The sequence below is a fragment of the Lagenorhynchus albirostris genome, chromosome 16 (assembly GCF_949774975.1).
Source record: "Lagenorhynchus albirostris chromosome 16, mLagAlb1.1, whole genome shotgun sequence".
NCBI classification, from domain to species: domain Eukaryota; kingdom Metazoa; phylum Chordata; class Mammalia; order Artiodactyla; family Delphinidae; genus Lagenorhynchus; species Lagenorhynchus albirostris.
In genome coordinates this window covers 53,933,570-53,950,284 of record NC_083110.1, presented here as the reverse complement: position 1 = coordinate 53,950,284, position 16,715 = coordinate 53,933,570, and the positions used below count along the sequence as shown (strand labels likewise).

General features: G+C 37.3%; 1 protein-coding gene across 4 annotated transcripts in view; it reads left to right on the top strand.

Moving 5' to 3' along the window:
* ARHGAP19 (Rho GTPase activating protein 19) overlaps window positions 1-16,715 on the top strand; it is a 60,304-nt gene that overhangs the window by 25,485 nt on the left and 18,104 nt on the right. For all 4 annotated transcript variants that reach the window (XM_060125358.1, XM_060125356.1, XM_060125357.1 and 1 more), the window contains exons 5-8: window positions 1,375-1,601; window positions 3,316-3,402; window positions 14,447-14,512; window positions 15,771-15,962. In XM_060125358.1, the coding sequence (XP_059981341.1) occupies window positions 1,375-1,601; window positions 3,316-3,402; window positions 14,447-14,512; window positions 15,771-15,962 (572 nt within the window). The remainder of the gene's footprint in view (window positions 1-1,374; window positions 1,602-3,315; window positions 3,403-14,446; window positions 14,513-15,770; window positions 15,963-16,715) is intronic.

The window sequence follows — 16,715 nt, the reverse complement described above, 5'->3', positions numbered from 1 at the left end:
GCATCCACATCCATACTATATTTACTTAGTTTTCTACCCTTGAGTCTTTTACTCTTGCTTCTAATTTTAAGAAAATAAATAGAAAATTTTTTTCTTTTGAATAATTTTTACTACTTAAAATAAAAACCGAGTTTTGAATTTCTAAAATCTAATAAGATTAGATTTTTTTTTTAGCACTTTCAGGAACAGTTTAGATGATACAAATGAGAAAATATTACTAGAGTGTTACATAACTTTACAGTTATTTTGGGGGAGAAATAAAGTTGTTGGATATTTGAAAAAGATATGGGAAATATTGATAAGTTCTTTTTATAAGGGTTAACATGAAGAATGCTTGTTCTGTTTGCTTTCCTGTTGAGTTTATTTAGTGCAGTATCTGAAACCGCCCCTCCACCACCCCATGATTCACTGTTCTTTGATATCATACTGAGGTGTGGCACAGGTGTATCGTTTGGTACCCCTTGCTGATAACTGGGAGGGATTTTTGTTTTCAATTTCATATTAACAGGGGACAGTTTCTAGAAATATTATCTGCCTTTCCTACACCTGGAATTATTTTTGAAGTTAAACAGTTTCAACAACACGTTGTTATCATTTTCAGGTCTATATGAATTATACCCAAATGGTTTTCAGTGTCTTTTGAAATTCTGATTATCTAGGGGACTGTTTTTATTGATAACCTGTGTAGTTTGTTAGGGGAGAAACAATGATTCTGACTCCATAAGGAGCTGCCTGGATCATCCTGTTATCAGGGCATAATTCACTCTCATATTTTTTTAGCAGTAAAATATCTTGGTGAGGAAATGTGAAGGGGTGGCATTATTAAAGATATGTGTGGACATGTTTTCATTTCTCTTGAGTATATACCTAGGAATGGGATTGCTAAGTCATATGGTAACTCTATGTTTAACTTTTTGAGGAACTGCCAAACAGTTTTCCAAAGTGATCACACCATTTTACATTCCCACCAGCAGTGTAGGAGAGTTTAATTTTCTCAGCATTCTTGGCAACACTTGTTATTGTCAGTCTTTTTGACTATAGCCACACCTCTGGTTATGAAGCAGTATCTCATTTTGGTTTTGATTTACGTTTCTCTGATAGCTAATGATACTGAGTATACAAATGCTTACTGGCCACTTGTATGTCTTCTTTGGAGGAATGTTTATTTAAGTCTTTTGCCCATTTTTGATGGGGTTTTTCTCTTTTAATTATTGAGTTGTATTGACATTATTTTGTTATTATATTTTGTTATAATCTCTATTTATGCTTGATTCTTTTTCTTCTTTCTTTGATTATAATAAATAGTAGGAGCATTGATTTTTTTTCTTGCTTGTATTTTCTCCCTCCTTTGCAATCACCTCTTTTGTCCTCAAGATTTGATGCAGTTTGATGATAAAGGAAACAAGACCAATGTACCAGATAAAGAGCGGCAAATTGAGGCTCTTCAGTTGCTATTCCTCATTCTCCCTCCACCCAATCGTAACTTGCTGAAGTTATTGCTTGATCTCCTGTACCAGACAGCAAAGAAACAAGACAAGAATAAGATGTCTGCCTATAACCTTGCCCTTATGTTTGCGCCCCATGTCTTGTGGCCAAAAAATGTAAGTGTTGAGGGAAAAAGGAAAGACTGCTTGGTTTTCTTGGGCTGGCCCTCGTCCTATGGCTGTACCTTGGTGAGGTTATCAAGGGCCCAAGGTCTAGTCTTCAGCTTTACAAGGCTAGGAACTTCCTTTATTAGTTCATTTAAGAGTTATTAAACCTGAGGGGGCCAATTCTTGTTAATCTTGCTTATAAATTATAAGTCAATCTCTTGACAAACCTGATTAGCAATTTATTAGTGGAAATTCTTAGAGGAAAATATAACTACTAAATAAACTAGAATACTGATTTTGGCTGGTCAATGTAAATTCCTTCTTAACATGAAAGCCTTCTTGGGAAATCAAATTGATTTCTGAAGATTGAATGGTATAAATTTAGAATAGAGCTGTATGATCTTACAGGATAGTGTCACTGAGCTTTTAGATAAGATGACACAGAGAGCAATCCTGCCTTGTTGTAGCTTTTCTATATCCTATAGATGTACTCTCCTTAAATAAAGCTGAATATGCTTCTTATTACTGAGACCATGCCCTTCTTAGTGACTTACACGAGAAGTGCATTATCTTAAGGCTTTTGAACTAATTCTTGGCCTGGAAGCACGTAGCTTCATATTCCTGTCCATTCATAAAATAGGTTTTACTGTATGATGGAATTAGAGTCAGGATAACTGGGTTGGAAGCTGCAAACCCCTGTTAACTGTGTCCTTTCCTCTTTCTATGCGTAGGCTCCTCCTCTGTAAGCTGGGCATAATAGCACCTTTTCCACTTACTTGACAGGATTGTTGGGAAGATAATAGAAATAGATGGGATATAGTGACTTATAAAAGATTTTGGGGATTATAGGATGAGAAAAGGAAGGTAAAGGAGAGAGGTTGTGTAAGATGTTTTGCCTAACAGGCAACTAGTGAAAAAATAATATAAAGCTCTGGGCCAGGAAGAGCTTCTGCCCAGAGAAAGGTTGATGAAGGGGAGGTGTGTGAGAAGAAAAAGACACACCAACATTTGTCCATGTTAAGGAGATAAAGCCTCGTAGTGAAAGAATTTTAGAACGAGCTCACTGAGACTGAAAAGGAGTAAGTGATCTGTGACTGTAAAGGAAAGCATTGACTGTAAAGAGAAGCCTGTGAAAGAGGTCTTAGTATAAGCAAACATTAAGTAACAAAGATACATGCTGAGGATGCGGGCTTTGGTATAGTAGATATGCTGAAGTGCTTAAAAAAAAGGCAGAGGAAACAAGAGAAGGTAATCAGTGACCATGTGACTGTGTTTTTAAGAAACAGATGTCACCTCTGGTATCAATTAGTAGTGACAGTTCTCTTTCGTCTTTGGAGAAACTGTAGTTTCTCTAGAGAGCAATGTCCTTGGTGATTGTTACAGATTCTATTCTTCTTTCCCCTTTTCCCAGGGTAGATCTTCTTTAGTAACTCTGCATGTATGTCTGATTATCAGGCAGAATTAGGAAATGAAGATTGGTTCTCAAGGATTTCCTGATCACTTCAGGGACACGTGGTTCTTCCTAGATTATATCATCTCTAGTGGAAACCTGCTGAACCAAAAAACCTTTCCAGAATTAAATGTTGTATTAGAGTCAGCTTTCTTGGAGATAGAAACTATTGTATGTTTGAAAGAATTAGCTTACTGATAAGTAAATGGGAGTATCTGCCTTCTACCTCCCAGCTTTTCATCTCCCTTTTTTGGTTTCTTTTGCTCTGAATAGGTCACTGCAAATGACCTTCAAGAGAATATCACAAAGTTAAACAATGGGATGACTTTTATGATTAAACACTCTCAGAAACTTTTTAAGGTAGGTAATGAATGGGATTTGGACAAGGAGGATGGAACACGGTGGGATCCTGAGAGGGCTATTAAGATGACTAGATAAGAAAGGCCCTGACTGGAACTGGAAACCAGATCGGACAGTGGTAAAACTCAGAGGGAACAACTAAGGTGGGGAAGAATATGGAGGTACCTAGAAGCTGAGTAGGGCTCTGCCCCCTGGGCAATTGGCTCCATGCCCGAGTCATCCTTCCTTTTTCATGAAAGACAGCAGATGTTGGAAGCAGAGTACTTTTATCCTGTCTGCTTCCAGCCAGTAGAATTTTGACAGCCTCCTTTCATCTTGTATTTATTGTCCTTTTTAATGCAAACTAGCAGTGTGTCTGTCAACATGATTTTCTCAATAATTTAGTGGGTCTCTGTGGATTTTAGTGGGATTCACTCAGAAGATAAATTTAAAGATAAACCCATCTCTTTCTTGGACTCTTGCTGAGAAGGCTGAGGGACAATACCTTTAAGCTTCCTGGAGGCCCTCTGGTTGGATTGAGAGTATCTGGTAGGCATACCTTTTACTCTTTGAAAGGGCCCTTTGTGTAACTGAATATTCTGACCTTTTAATGTTTCTAAGATTTTTAGCAAAAAGTTGCATAGTCACATCCTTGGCCTTTTCTTTAGAGTATACTTTCCTGATGGTGAATTTCTTAATTTTAGCATCTTTTGCCATCTGGAAAGGCTGAGAATTTTTTTTTTTTTTTTTTTTTTTTGCGGTATGTGGGCCTTTCACTGTTGTGGCCTCTCCCGTTGCAGAGCACAGGCTCCGGACGCATAGGCTCAGCAGCCATGGCTCACGGGCCTAGCCGCTCCGCGGCATGTGGGATCTTCCCGTACCGGGGCACGAACCCATGTCCCCTGCATCGGCAGGCAGACACTCAACCACTGCGCCACCAGGGAAGCCCAAGGCTGAGAATTTTTAAGACCACTCAGTTCTGGTTCTTTTTTTGTCTTTCTTCAATTAAAAAAAAGAAAAATGTGGTAAAATACATATGACAACATTTACTATATGTGTACAGGCCAGTGGCATTAATTACATTCATATTATTATGTAAACCATCACCACCATCCATCGCCAGAACTCTTTTCATCTTGCAAAAGTGAAACGCTATACCACATAACTCCCCATTCATGCCTCCCCCTTGGCCCTGGCAACCACCATTCTACTTTCTGTCTGTACGATTTTGACCACTTTAAGTATGTCATAAAAGTGGAATCAATCAATTTTAGTGATTGGCTTATTTCCTTTAGCATAATGTCTTCAAGGTTCATCTATGTTGTAGCATTTGTCAGGATTTCCTTCCTTTTTAAGGCTGACATTTCATTCACTGTATATACCACATTTTGCTTATCCATTCATCTGTTGAGGACACTTGGGTTCCCTTCACATTTAGTGCTTGTGAATAATGCTTCTCTGAACATGGACATACAATATGTCTTCTAGACTCTGTTTTTAATTCTTTTGGGTATATAGTTGGCTCTCTGTATCTGTGGGTTCCCCATCCACAGATTCAACCAATGGCAGATTAAAAATATTTGGAAAAAAAATTCTAGAAAGTTCCAAAAAGCAAAACTTGAATTTGCTGCACACCAGCAACTATTTATATATCACTTACATTGTATTTACAACTATTTACATAGCATTTACATTGTATTAGGTATTATAAGTAATCTACATATGATTTAAAGTATACAGGAAGATGTGTATAGGTTATATGCAGATACTGTGCCATTTTATATAAGGGACTTGAGTATCTGTGGATTTTGGTATCCATGGGGAAATCCTGGAACCAGTAACCTTGGATCCTGAGGTATGACTCTATACCCAGAAGTGGAATTGCTGGATCATATGGTAATTCTAACAGAACTGCCATACTGTTTTCCATAGTTGCTATAATGCTTACATTTTACCGTCTCACCAACAAGGCACAAGGGTTCCCATTACTTTGCATCCTCACCAACACTTGTTACTTTGTTTTGGGAATTTTTTTTGATTATAGCTGTGTTAATGGTTGTGAGGTGGTAACTCATTGTAGTTTCAATTTGCATTTTCCTAATGATTAGTGATGTGATGTTGAACATCTTTTCATGTGCTTGTTGCTTATCTGCGTATCTTCTTTGGAGAAATGTCTATTCAAGTCCTTTGCCCATTTTTTTTTTTTTTTTTTTTTTTGGCTGCACCATGCGGCTTGTGGGATCTTAGTTTCCTGACCAGGGATTGAACCCAGGCCACAGCAGTGAAAGCACCAAGTCCTAACCACTGGACCAGCAGGGAATTCCCACCCATGTTTGAATTGGGTTGTTTGCTTTTTTGTTATTGAGTTGCAGGTGTTCTTTATATATTCTAGATATTAATCCCTTATCAGATTTATGATGTGCAAGTATTTCCTCCCATTCTGTGGATTGCCTTTTACTCTGTTGATAGTGTCTTGCTGCACAAAATTTAAAAATTTTTATGAAGTCCCATTTGTCTATTTTTTACTTTTGTTGCCTGTGCTTTTGGTGTCATATGCAAGAAATCATTGCCAAATCCAATGCTGTGAAGGCTTTGCCCTTTACTTTCTTTTAAGAGTTTTATTGTTTTACATCTTACATTTATCTATTCTGGGTAATTTTTGTATATGGTATTAGGTAGTGGTCCAACTTCATCCTTTTGCATGTGGATATCCAGTTTTACCAACATCATTTGTTGAAAAAACTGTCCTTTCCCCATTGAATAGTCTTGCCACTCTTGTTGAAAATTCGTATATTTGAGGGTTTATCTCTGGACTCTATTCTATTCAGTTGGTCTATATGTTTATCTTTATGCCAGTACCATACTGTTTTGATTACTGTAGCTTTGTAGTAAGTTTTGAAATAAGGAAATGTGAGTCCTCTAGCATTGTTCTTTTTCAAAATTGTTTTAGCTATTGGGGGTCCCTTGAAATTTCATATGAATTTTAGGATGGATTTTTCTATTTCCTTTTTTTTTAATATATAAATTTATTTATATATTTATTTATTTTTGGCTGCGTTGGGTCTTTGTTGCTGTGCGTGGGCTTTCTCTAGTTGCAGCAAGCGGGGGCTACTCTTGGTTGCAGTGCGTGGGCTTCTCATTGCGGTGGCTTCTCTTGTTGCGGAGCACAGGCTCTAGGTGCTCGGGCTTCAGTAGTTGTGACATGTGGGCTCCATAGTTGTGGCTTGCGGGCTCTAGAGCGCAGGCTCAGTAGTTTTGGTGCATGGTCTTAGTTGCTCCACAGCATGTGGGATCTTCCGGGACCAGGGCTCAAACCTGTGTCCCCTGCATTGGCAGGCGGATTCTTAACTATTGCGCCACCAGGGATGTCCCGATTTTTCTATTTCTACAAAAACTATCGTTGGGATTTTGATAGGGATTGCAGTAGATTATTTTGGGTAGTATTGACATTTTAACAGTGTTAAGTCTTCCAATCCATGAACAGGGGATGTCTTTCCATTTATTTATGTTGACTTTAATTTTTTTCGTTAATGTTTTGTAGTTTTCATTGTACAAATCTTTCATCTCCTTGGTTAAGTTAATTCCTAAGTATTTTATTCTTTTTGATGCTATTGTAAATGTAATTGTTTTCTTAATTTCCTTTTTGTATTGTTCATTGTTAGTGTATAGAAATACAACTGATTTTTGTGTGTTGACTTTGTATCCTGCTACTTTGCTGAATTTGTTTATCAGTTCTAACAATTTTTCTTTGAAATCTTTAGAGTTTTCTATATATAAGATCATATCATCTATGAACAGAGATAATGTTACTCCTTTCCAATTTGGCTCTCTTTTATTTCTTTTTCTTGCCTAGGTGTTCTGGCTAGTTTTGGTTCCTTTTTGTTTAACATAGTTTTTCCTTCAATTTGTCTCTCTTCTTACTTTATAGTAGCTTGATTCTGCAAGGCCAACAGGAGAGTCTCTCTAGTATGTGCTAACAAGATTCAGATGAAGATATATTTTATATATATCTTATATATAATACATATTTTATATATGTAATGTATTATAAATGTATATATCATAATTTAATCACAGTTATGCCATCCCATCACTTTAGCATATTATATAACCTGATCATCACAGGAGCAACATTCAGTCACCAATATTCTGTTGGTTAGAAACAAGTCACAAGTCCATTCACACTCAGGAAGAGGGAATTATGCAGAATGTGAACATGGAGGCCACCATAGGATTTACCCACTACAGGATGGCAAGTGATCCAAAGTCCAGAGTTTAGAAATGACAGATCAGAATCTTTGATTTAGTAGGCTGTAAAACAAAGGGTCAGGGCTTAGGTGCCGAAGTCAAAGATTATGGTCAATTAGAAGTCAAGATCTAGGTAAGTGAATTAGAGCAGTAGACATAGGACAACAGGAGAAAGAATGGTTTTTAATGATGAACAAAGATCTTTCAAGCCAGTTCTTTATATACTTCTCATTTAGGGGAAGAGCTAGTTCCAAAGCATGGATTTATAGGAATAAGTTGAGAGGAGTTGTGTGTACGGAGAGTGCAATTAACTGACAGTAGTTGTGAATCAAGATGGGGAATTTCTAGGTGCAGTTCCTAATAGAACTCTCCTTCTGTTGCGTTCTCTTGTTACCACTGATATGAGATTAACTTTTCATAGCCCACCACTCACAAGTTGAAAGAGAGGTGGGTTCTCAGAGATCTCATTGAGTCTCATGGTTTCTAACTTTTCCACCTTCTGATCTCTTTACCTGTAAAGCCCATTCTCTCTTGCTCATTGTCCAGTACAATTCAAATATGCAATGAAGTTGTACTTCACTGTGAAGGATTTTTTTAAAGTGACTTAAAACAACACAAATTTGTTATCTTACAGTTCTGTAGGTCAGAAGTCTGACATGAGTCTCACTGGGCTAAAATTAAGGCGTTGGCAGGGATGCAATCCTTTCTGGATGTTCTAGGGGAAAATCCGTTTACTTGCCTTTTCCAACTTCTAGAGGTTGATCTAGAAGTTGGATCATAGTCCTTGGATCTTAGTCCCCTTGGATCCTAGTCCCCTACCTCCATCTTCAAGGCTAGCAATGTTGTGTCTTTCTGATCCTTCTTCCATAGTGATGTTTCCTTCTAACCACAGCTGGGAAAGGTTCTCTGCTTGTAAGGACCCATGTGATTATAGTGGACCTGCCTGGATAGCCTAGGATACTCTCCCCATTGCAAGGTCTTTAACTTAATCACACCAGCAAAGTCCCTTTTACTATGTCAGATAACATATCACTGTGGAGGATCTTGAGAATACAGATTGTACAAACCTTAGAGATAAAACATGAGTACAGTCTCCTAGATGTAATTTGGCTTGGTACAAGTTCTAATTATTAGATTCTTTTAGACATTCTCTATTTTTACTCTTCCTTTCTCTTCCATAGATCCCTCTTTTAGCTCCTCATCCTTGGGGTTTTGATTCTTATTTGCTATTTACCTTTGTTTCCAGGCTAGTGTGAGCACTCTTTGAGCCTCTGTTTATCTCTAAAGGAGACAAAGAATGTCTTTTTTTTTTTTTTTGAGATTTATTTTAGTCTCAGGACTTTTCTCTTTGGATTTGAGTGAGAACCATTGTCCTTGTGGGCATCTGCTTCACCACTTTGGCTGAGTAGGTTCTTCCCTGAGCTGTTCCTGGATGAAAAATGGTTGATTGTTCTGTGTGCTCTATACTTATTCTGAGGTCCTACTTTACCCCAGATTTGTTCTTCTTGTGCTTTGTTGTCTTCCTTTTTATTTTAATAAATTAAAAAAAAATTATTCATTTATTTACTTAGGCTGCGCCGGGTCTTAGTTACGGCACTCAGGATCTTCATTGCCGCGTGTGGGATCTTTTAGTTGCGGCATGCGGGCTTCTTAGTTGTGGTGTGTGGGCTTCTTAGTTGTAGCATGCGGACTCTTAGTTGCGGCATGCATGCAGGATCTAGTTCCCTGACCAGGGATCCAACCTGGGCCCCCTGCATTGGGAGCGTGGAGTCTTACCCACTGGACCACCAGGGAAGTCCCTTTGTTGTCTTTTTCTTGTTCTCAGGTTTCCTTGGGTGGACGGTTTACCTCCTAATCCTCAGATTCTATGTTGCCTCATTCTGTTTTTTTCTCTAAAATTATTCCTAACTATTTATAGTTCTATCCTCTACTGTTATCAGTCCATCTGACCTAGTCTGGTTTTCTCTCTTTTCAATAGGAGTCACCACATCTTTTCCTAGGGAATTATGACGTATATATAGTTGAGGCCAATTCCCATTTTATCTGGGAAGTCCTATGAACTGTAAAATACCTTGGACCCTCAGATTTTCATTTAAACCTGTCTGCTTCTGGCTCCCTTTCTGAGTATCCCTTCAGCTCATAGTATCTTTTTGGGGCAGAGGTTTTTTTTTCTGTTTGTTTTTAAATGAAGTTATAGAATAGGTGATGTGGGCTGTCATATTCTTGTTTGGAGGAAATTTCCTTTGGCTCTGCTTTATAATTTACCAAGGTAAAAATTAAACTATAGATAGCATAATGTCTTTGTCATGAGACTCTTTTTTGAAAACTTCTTTGTGAAGTTTTTCAAATATAGAGAAAAGTTGAAAGAGTGAAACAGATAACTCTCAGATTCAACAAATGTCACCATTTGCCATATTTGCTTTATCTCTCTCTCTCTCTCTCTATATATATATATATATATATTTTAAAATTAATTAATTAATTGATTGATTGATTTTTGGCTGCGTTGGGTCTTCGTTGCTACGTGCAGGCTTTCTTTAGCTGCGGCGAGCGGGGACTGCTTCTCATTGCTGTGCGTGGGCTCCTCATTGCAGTGGCTTCTCTTGTTGCGGAACATGGGCTCCAGGCACGCAGGCTCAGTAGTTGCTGCTCACAGGCTCTAGAGTGTAGGTTCAGTAGTTGTGGCGCACAGGCTTAGTTGCTCCGTGGCATGTGGGATCCTCCCGGGCCAGGGCTCAAACACGTGCCCCTGCGTCAGCAGGCGGATTCTTAACCACTGCACCACCAGGGAAGTCCTCTATATATTCATGCTTTTTTTTTTTTTTTTTTGCCTGAACCACTGATATCATGATATTTTGTCCTTTAATACTTAAGCATGCATCTCCTAAGAATACGAATATTCTCCTAATAGTCACAGTATTGTTATCACATCTAAGAAGATTTACAAGAATTTCATATCAGCTAATATTCAGTTCATATTTAAATTCCCCAGTTGTCCTAAGAATGTATTTCATAGCTGCTTTTTTAAAAAACGTAAACTTGGACTTCCCTGGTGGCGCAGTGGTTAAGAATCCACCCGCCAATGCAGGGGACACGGGTTTGAGCCCTGGTCCAGTAAGATCCCACACGCTGCAGAGTAACTAAGCCCGTGCGCCACAACTACTGAGTCTGCACTCTAGAGCCTGCGAGCCATAACTGCTGAGCCTGTGTGCCACAATTACTGAAGCCCGCGTGCCTAGAGCCCGTGCTCTGCAACAAGAGAAGCCATAGCATTGAGAAGCCGGCTCACTGCAACAAAAAGTAGCCGCCACTCGCCGCAACTAGAGAAAGCCCACACGCCGCAACTAGAGAAAGCCTGTGCACAGCAACAAAGACCCAATGCAGCCAAAATAAATAAATAAATTTATTTAAAAATATATAAAAAACATAAACTTGACATATATACACTACCAAATGTAAAATAGATAGCTAGTGGGACGCAGCCGCATAGCCCAGGGAGATCAGCTCGGTGCCTTGTGACTACCTAGAGGGGTGGGATAGGGAGGGTGGGAGGGAGATGCAAGAGGGAGGAGATATGGGGATATATGGGTACATATAGCTGATTTACTTTGTTGTACAACAGAAACTAACACACCATTGTGAAGCAATTATGTTCCAATAAAGATGTAAAAAACCAAAACAAAACATAAACTGATCAAGGCTTATGTGTTGCTTTCGATTGTTATATCACTTTTAATCTGGAATAATTACTACCCTTTATCTTCATGTCATTGATTTGTTGAAGCATTCAGGCCTATTGTAGAATATTCCACATTTTAAATTTGTCTTACTGTTTTTTCAAGGTTATTTAACCTGTTCCTTCATCCCTTTCTATGTAGTTCCTATAAACTACAAGTTAGGTTTAGAGGCTTGATTAGATTCAGGTTAAGCATTTTTGGCAAAGATTCATAGGTGATGTTTGTATACATCATACTGCATCACATTAGGAGGCACAGAATGTAGATTGTCTTACTCTCAGTAATGCTAATTTTGCTACTTGCCACATCTCTCAATTATAAAGGTACATTTTCCCCTTTGCAAGTAGTAAGTAACCTGCAGGGCAATTAACTAATATAATGGTTTAGCATCCACTGATAATCCTGCTGGACAGTATAACTATATTGTGTATCACAAAACAGTGATTTTCTAATTATATTAATCTTTATTAGCTGACTTTCTTCTTTGGAGAAGAGCTTTCCTTCTCTCTCTTGGTCTCTTTTATTATGAGTCTCTGTAGACCCATGGATTTTTAGTTATTCAAAGTGTTAGTCAATTTCAGTTGTTAATTTTGATTTTCAAATTGTACCAAATTTGGCCTGTGATAGCCCTTGTAAGCTGCTTCCTGCTGTGTCTTTTTGACAGGACTCCATTAGTCTTTGAGTGTTTCCATCCTGGCATAAATGTCCCCACCTTACTTTATACTTGCTCTGCCCTGGGCCTGGAATCAATTATTTTCTTCAGGGAGCCCTAATTTCTTCCACTGACACTGGGTATACGTACTGATTGTTTCTTGGGTGTCATTGCTTCTAGGCTCTTTGAGGGCAAGGAATAGAATTAAAATTTTTTTAAAAAGAAATCATTAGTTCATATTAGTATTTCCAATTCAGATTTTTTTTAAAATTTTTAAAATAATATTGTTATTCATTTATTTTAAGCTCAAAATAATTACATACCATTTGTGAAGAGAAAGTACATGTGCTTAGGCTAGTAGCAATGACTGTGTTTCTCTCATCTATATTTGACACTAGGCTGAGTGGAAAGAGATAAGGGATAGCTTAAGAGACTTGACAGCAGGACTCTGATTTTCAAGACATTAACAGGATTTGTTGACATAGTTTTGAAGGTTTTTTAAAAAAATATATTGGTCAGATCTATTCAGAAGTTCCAGGCTGTGAATTAGGTATGTACTGGCTATTCCACTGAATTTTAGGTATTTACATGGATTTTGTTGATGGAGACAGTAGTTTTAGATACATCTTCAATCTTTATCAGGGTTTCTTTTTTTCCCTCTATTTGAGACATCCTAAAAAATAATTTCATATCTTCCTCAAAGTAAAATAGAGGATTAAAATAGTTGTTCAGAGGATTTTTTTTTTACATGTTTATTGGAGTATAATTTAACACTACAGAGCTTTTTCTTGACTTTTTTTACTTTATATTTGTATAAATGTAAATTTTTACATTGTAAATTCCAGATTTTAATAGCATTTATATATGTTAGTTGCTTTATCCTACAATATAATAAATTAATTTCAAAATAATAGAACTATTACTACTAACAATAAACTTCTGTAAATCTGTTGATGGAAGTTTAGGATTTCCTTACAGTTCCTTTTCCCTTGAATATATCTCACTAAGGTTGTATAGTCAGAATACAGTTTTCAAAAGTTAGGTGGAATAATTCCTTTCTCTGTGCTTATGTTATCATTTAAAAAAACATATTTATTTACTTATTTGGCTGTGCCAGATCTTAGTTATGACATGCGGGATCTTTAGTTGCAGCATGCGAGATCTTTAATTGCGGCATGCGAACTCTTAGTTTCGGCATGTGGGATCTAGTTTGCTGACCAGGGATTGAACCTGGCCCCCTGCATTGGGAGCATGGCGTCTTAGCCACTGGACCACCAGGGAAGTCCCTTTTTTTTTTTTTTCAATTTGATACACAGATATATTTTTTTTGTTGTTGTTGTACAGGTTTAGTGTTTGCTTCTTTTCCTTTTGGATTTAATTTTATTTTTTGAACCTCTGGTATATTTATATGGTTAAAAAGTCAAAACTACACAAAAAGGTATATTTAGAGAAATTTCAGTCCTTTCCCTAACCATTTTCATTGTTTTCTGATTTATTCTCTTAGTGTTTTCTTTGTGTTTCTTTTTGTAAAAACAAATTATTGTGTATATGTGTGTATATTTTTATTTCCTCTTCTTCCTTACACAAGTGCTTTATACACGGCTCTGTAACTTTTCTCACTCAACAGCAGATCCTGGAAATCACTCATATCAGTTCGTAAAGTGTTTCTTCCCTCCCTCCCTTCTCTCATTTTTAATAACTGCATAGTACTGTGTTGTATGGATGTATAAAAGTTTATTTAACCATCCTCCTATTAATAGACATTTCGGTTGTGTCTAATATTTTGATTAATCTTTATGCAAGTATGTTTTGTATTTCTGGAGTAATATCTTCAGGATAGATTTTCAGAAGTGAAATTTCTGGTTTAAAGGGTAAATGAAAATGTAATTTTTTTAGATGCTGCCAAATTCTCTTTCATAGTGGTTGCATTATTTACACTTCTACTAGGACTGTGTCAGGATGCTTATCACAGGATTCCGGGTAATATACCAATAAGCTAAATTCCTCCTTGTCTGTTGTTACTCCATAGTAATTCTAAATGGTATTTTCTATACAGTGATTCTAAAATGTGATTTAGGGACCACTTGAAATTTGTGAGGATTTGGGGGTAGTTTCTGTCAAATATAAACATTACTACAAATGTCTGTTGTGGCTTATTTGAAAAAATCATATATATACACACACATATGCCATATATGATTTTTAAAACTACAGTAGTGTCTTGTCACAGTTTTCCTGTTGGATTTGTTGAGCTATCTTTTTGGTGGCAAGAAAAAGGAAACTATGAAATAGGGTATTTTGAGGATCTTTTGTTTTTCCAGAGTAATCTGCCAGTCAGATCATTTTAAGAACCCCTGTCCTTATGACCTGAAAGAATTTTAGATTCTGCTAACCATTTGTTCTTGTTTTTCTTTTATATCCTGCCCAGGCTCCTGCTTATATTCGGGAATGTGCCAGATTGAACTATTTGGGTTCTAGAACGCAAGCATCAAAGGTAAGAATAGGAAATTGCTCTTAGCCCAAACAAGGAGAGAGCTAGTTAAGATTAGTGGAGTTTTTTTTTTTTTTTTTTTTTTTGCGGTACGCGGGCCTCTCACTGTTGTGGCCTCTCCTGTTGTGGAGCACAGGCTCCGGACGTGCAGGCTCAGAGGCCATGGCTCATGGGCCTAGCTGCTCCGTGGCATGTGGGATCTTCCCGGATTGGGGCACTAACCCATGTCCCCTGCATCGGCAGGCGGACTCTCAACCACTGCGCCACCAGGGAAGCCCAAATTAGTGGAGTTTTAAAACAAAGTATGAAATCAAAGTAAAGACATAAGAAAATAAAATGTGTTATAGTTGAAAAAAACAGTCTGTAAATAGCAAATGTATTAAATATTTTTAGTTATGAAATTACAGTTTTATGTAATACATTCTTTCAAGTTTGGTGGTAAGGTAACACTCTGAAATGTCTAGAAGACTTGAGACCTTATGAGCTTTAGAAAGCAAATGTGTGATGCTTATTAACAAGATTACATGATTATTGAGTTTTAAAAGTGAGAAGTTTAAAAAAACATCACAAGCACTTTTTGATGATTGTTTTTTTAGTCTGTCTTGATTAGAAACTTAAGCTGTCATCTTATGCTTTTTTTTCTGCTCCTGTTGGTTTCTACCTCTCATTCAGCAAATATTTGGTGTGACCAAGAAAACAGGATTTTATTTCAGCTAGTTTAACTGGAGTATGGTTTTTCTTAGAGAGTTGTTTTTGTTCCTCTACCACTGCTGTGTAGTTATCACATATTGTCATTTGAGCACCAGCCAAGAACCAGTGTACTTGGTCTCTAAGATGGGTCTGTCATGTTAGTATCTAGATGATTTTTTAGATGGTTTTAAACTTATAGCTTAACTTCAATTTCTTCTTCAATGAAATGGGAGTAATATACTTTCACTGCTTAACTCATAGGATACCAATGAAAATTATGTGAGATTAAAGGATGCTCTGAAAACTGGCCTATTATATAAATATAATTTTTGGTGACAATATTCTAAATGAATTTAGGTTTTCTGGGCAGGTCATGGAAGTGGGCTGTTGATATAGTCTATAATTGTAGGTTTCTCTTTATCTGATGATAGTGTTTAGATTTTTCTCGTTCCTACATGTAAGAGTATACCATGTTTCCCACATCTCCCCTTTTTTTGTTCCAGTGTGGTGGGAATCTGGAAACAAACCTGGCAGGATATATTAATTCACTTTTCTTTTAAATTTTCCATAGGATGATCTTGATCTGATAGCTTCGTGTCATACCAGCTCCTTCCAAGTGACAAGATCTCAGAAATGGAACCAGCGAGATTCCTGCCTTCATCAGGAGGAGACCCAGCAGCGTACGGGAGAGGCACTAAGAGAATTGTTCCAACATGTTCACAATATGCCAGAGTCGGCAAAGAAGAAACAGCTTATCAGACAGGTGCCGAAGGCAGGGAGACAGTGACGGGGCTTTAGGAATGTGATTTTTGCTTGTAGAATCACTAGGGAATATTATTAAGAATTTCATTTAATTTTTGTCTCTTACTGGTCCAAGCTTTGGTTTAGCCAAGAAAGCGAACTTGTCTATGGAACCTCAGTGGTGATCTCTGTACTATTGCCCCACTAGAGAAAGGGGTGGAGGCTCTTAGATTTCTAGAGTAAGCAGAAGGATCCAATGTGGTTAGTTTCTCTAATTTGGTCATGTATGACATTTATACCCTTCATATTTTCTTGGCAAAGAACTTAATCTTGCTGAATTTCAATTTTCTTGTTTGTAAAATGGTAATTGGAATGCCCATGTTTCATGGTTGTAAAGATTAGAAAGAATCTATGTAAAGTGGCTGCCATAGCAGAGAAAAAGTGGTAGTTCTTACTAGTGACATTGTTTGCAGTTAGAAAACACTAAATCAAGGGCCTAGTGTGATACTAGAAATAGGAATTCTAGTGGCTGAGTTTGTTTTTTTTGGAGCTATGGGAGCAAAATTAGGTCTCTCATTTGCTATCTTGAGACTCAAAGTATAGCTTGAGTAAATATTGATGACTTGGTTAGTTTCTTTCTCAGGAAAATTATTTTGTCTCAGCCCCTCTTGAATTTTAGCTAAACAGGCAAAGTCAGCCTCTTTACTTCTTATTCGACTGGAAACTTCTTGAGGGATGTCTGTGTTTTTATTTATTTTTTTATATCTAACCTCAA